Source organism: Aphanomyces astaci (assembly GCF_000520075.1).
Source record: "Aphanomyces astaci strain APO3 unplaced genomic scaffold supercont1.357, whole genome shotgun sequence".
Taxonomy (NCBI): domain Eukaryota; phylum Oomycota; class Saprolegniomycetes; order Saprolegniales; family Verrucalvaceae; genus Aphanomyces; species Aphanomyces astaci.
This window is the reverse complement of record NW_009798620.1, coordinates 4,803-7,896: the sequence shown is the minus strand read 5'-3', so window position 1 is coordinate 7,896 and position 3,094 is coordinate 4,803. Positions and strand designations below refer to the sequence as shown.

General features: G+C 52.5%; 3 protein-coding genes across 3 annotated transcripts in view; 2 read left to right on the top strand and 1 right to left on the bottom strand.

Moving 5' to 3' along the window:
• H257_19114 (hypothetical protein) overlaps positions 1-133 on the bottom strand; it is a gene marked incomplete at both ends in the record, with an annotated part of 919 nt that extends 786 nt beyond the window's left edge. Inside the window, one exon of the mRNA XM_009848261.1 lies at positions 92-133. Within this exon, the coding sequence (XP_009846563.1) occupies positions 92-133 (42 nt within the window). The remainder of the gene's footprint in view (positions 1-91) is intronic.
• Positions 134-153: 20 nt separating this feature from the next.
• H257_19113 (hypothetical protein) lies at positions 154-1,188 on the top strand (the record flags this gene model as incomplete). Its single annotated transcript, XM_009848260.1, has 1 exon — positions 154-1,188. One exon carries the CDS (start codon positions 154-156, stop codon positions 1,186-1,188), a length of 1,035 nt encoding a protein of 344 aa, XP_009846562.1.
• Positions 1,189-1,683: 495 nt separating this feature from the next.
• H257_19112 (hypothetical protein) lies at positions 1,684-1,964 on the top strand (the record flags this gene model as incomplete). Its single annotated transcript, XM_009848259.1, has 2 exons — positions 1,684-1,740; positions 1,779-1,964. 2 exons carry the CDS (start codon positions 1,684-1,686, stop codon positions 1,962-1,964), a joined length of 243 nt encoding a protein of 80 aa, XP_009846561.1.
• Between the last annotated feature and the right edge of the window lie 1,130 nt (positions 1,965-3,094).

Sequence of the window (3,094 nt, the reverse complement as noted above, 5' to 3'; positions counted from 1 at the left end):
CACCTCAGTCACGGTATATGGGTGGCCGGGTTTGATATACAGTCAACTCAGATGACCCATCATCGACTCATTCACAATCCTGACCGATGACTGTCTGAGTTCGGGCTGCTTTGATCTTTAGTTCAGACTTCATTTTTGAATTTGCCACTTGCCATGAACGTTCTGTTTGCCTTGTCTACTCTCTTCGCTGCCTCCACCACCGTCGTCGCCCAACAAGAAATTGTCGGCGGCACGGAAGCTGCGGTTGGCCAGCACTTGTACGTGACCGGATTCCGCAGCACCGAAACGGGGGCTGCTTCGTGTGGATCCAGTTTGATCGCCCCCAACGTCGTCTTGACCGCCGCCCACTGCATCGGAGGAGGTCGCACCTTTGTATCGATCGGATCGCATTACAAGTCCGGCACAAAAGACGGCGAACGCATCAAAGTCAAGCAAGCCATCAAACACCCCAAGTACAACGCCGGGACCACGAGCTACGACTTTGCCATCTTGATCTTGGAACAACCGTCCAAGTTCCCTCCGGTCCAGGTCTCGTTTGACACGGTGGCGCCTGGCACCCCTTCGATTGTGCGCGGGTGGGGCCGTACGTCTTCGGGCGGAGCTTCTTCCGAAGTGCTGCTGGAAGTCGGCGTGAATTCCATCAGCAACGACCAATGCGCAAAGCTGTTGACCGGATTCACCGTGAACGAAGCCATGCTGTGTGCGGGCGGCAAGTTGGGCGAAGATTCGTGCCAAGGCGACTCTGGTGGACCATTGACGGTCGAATCGAACGGGTCTGTCAAGTTGGTGGGTGTGGTCAGCTGGGGCATCGGCTGTGCCCAGCAGGACAAGCCTGGCGTGTATAGTCGCATCTCCATCGCCCGCGACTTTATTGAACCCTTCATCACCACGTCCCCCACCGCTGTCCCTATCACCACCAAGCCTTCTGCCGCCCCCACTGTCTCCCCTGTTACCAGCAAGACCCCTACTGCGGCCCCGATTACCACGAACCCTACCGCGGCTCCTATCACCACTGCCAAAGTTCCTACGGTAGTTCCTACTGTCGCCCCTACGACTGCCTCGCCATCCAAGTGCAATGGTTGCTCTACGTGCTTCTACCCTACGCTGAACTACTGCTTCCCCCCTGCGTACACCAAAACGATCTGTGAATCGTACGCAAGCTTGGGAGCGTTCTGGTGCGGAAACTAGTTTATCATGCGATGTGTCTGGCGTTTGAGAGAACGGTTATGTGTGAATAAAATTGTAAATGTACTGTCAGAACTAATATACTTTCAGTTCTTCCTCCATCCACACACATGTCTGCTGCTGGCTTTCTGCCCTCTCCACTGGTTATGAGCCTTACTACTGCTTCCTCTGGCGGGTCACGGTGAAGAATACCATCGTGATGACCGAGACAGAGTTACCCATGATGACTATCGTTAGGTTTCCGCGACGACTACCGTGAGGTTTCTGCGACGACTACAGTGAGGTTTCCGCGACGACTACCGTGAGGTTTCCGCGACGACTACCGTGGCAACGATCACGAAGTAGACCGCGTGAAAGGCGACTGTGTTTACCGAAAAGAACACCGCGACGAATATTCCGTGAAGGCTACTGTGACAACGATCACGAAGTGACCGCGACGAAAAATGTCCGCGAAAAATATGACCCCGTCGACAACTACATTGGGACTACGAGTGCACTATGTCCGCGAAGACTCGCGTCGACAACGTCCACGAACGCACTGATTACCTCTTTAAGGTATTATCATGATATATTTTGCGATATATTTCACGTAGATTATCGCGGCGATTACGTTCGCGAAGACGTTAATGACTCCGTGCCACAATACTACCCAGGTACTACACTATATAATTCGCGACAATTTGCCCGCGTGGATTATCAAGCCAAGTACCACGGCGGCTGCCGTGACTGTTGTGCGTGATTTACTGCAACTACCGCAGTCGACGCGCTCCGTCCACTGACTAATGCTGCACCCCACCGAGTAGCAGCGAATTTCGCGCCTCGACCTGTACGTTCGTGTCTCAGAACACACGTGTCCACGTGACCAGACTATTTATTGATGTCTTCACGCACACCTGTCGGAATTTATGCCTCGACAGGTTATCGATGAACAACATTCACGTGTTGCATTTTTCGGGACTTTTAGAAGTCAACCGACAAATCAAGTACACATCGTACTTTCGATATTATTATTGGACATTAGTCCGTAATATTGCTGGTGCAGCCGATACCCACCAACACAGTTGTTTGGCATGGATCAGTTCGACTCGATGTCGCTGGCACATACGGCGACCGAACATGATTTATCTGAAGGATGGTTATCACATCCCAGATAATTTGTTGGACGTGTCCTACACATGGATAGATGTCATCTCCATCACTCCAACCGAGTGGAAGCTCTCCTCGATCACCATCATTTCTCGCACAAAGTTACTGCATGGTATTTACCACGGTTATTGCGGGTGAAGAAATATTTTGCGCAGTGCTCCTAATGAACACCCTGCGACTACCACAATTAGTGGGGGACACGCCGCATCGTCTGTGGCATCAATGCCATGTAGACTACGGCGACTAAGTGTCTTGGGTGCATGCCTTACACCCTTGTAAGCACATCCATGCGTGTGAACAAGCTGCCTCCGAGGCATGTTGTGCACGTACAGTGGCTCACCCGAGACGTCTCGAGGGTTCAAGCTACTCAACATTGAGGCACAAACCTTGTGCTCATGTGTGCCTTCACCCCTGGGGGTGGGTAAATGGACGATACCTCGACCTTCATTTGGGGAGGCTGCCACATCTGCGCCTTCACCGTTTGGGGGGGCGATGACCACCACACCTCTACCCATACCTGGGGAGGCTATAGTTTGTGGTTCGGTGTACGCAGTTTGGCAAGTACACGTCGTACTAGAAGTGCTAGACAATACTCCAATTGCCCCTTCGGGAAGCATCAACTTTGTCATACTCCGCCTCCACCACGGAAGTTATCCACAACTCCGACGTCCAAACGTCGTCGATTGTTGTCCAATAACCCGTACCAATGGGCGTCGAAGATGACGAACTGGTCCTCATGGCTTCCTACTGGACATGCTGCAAC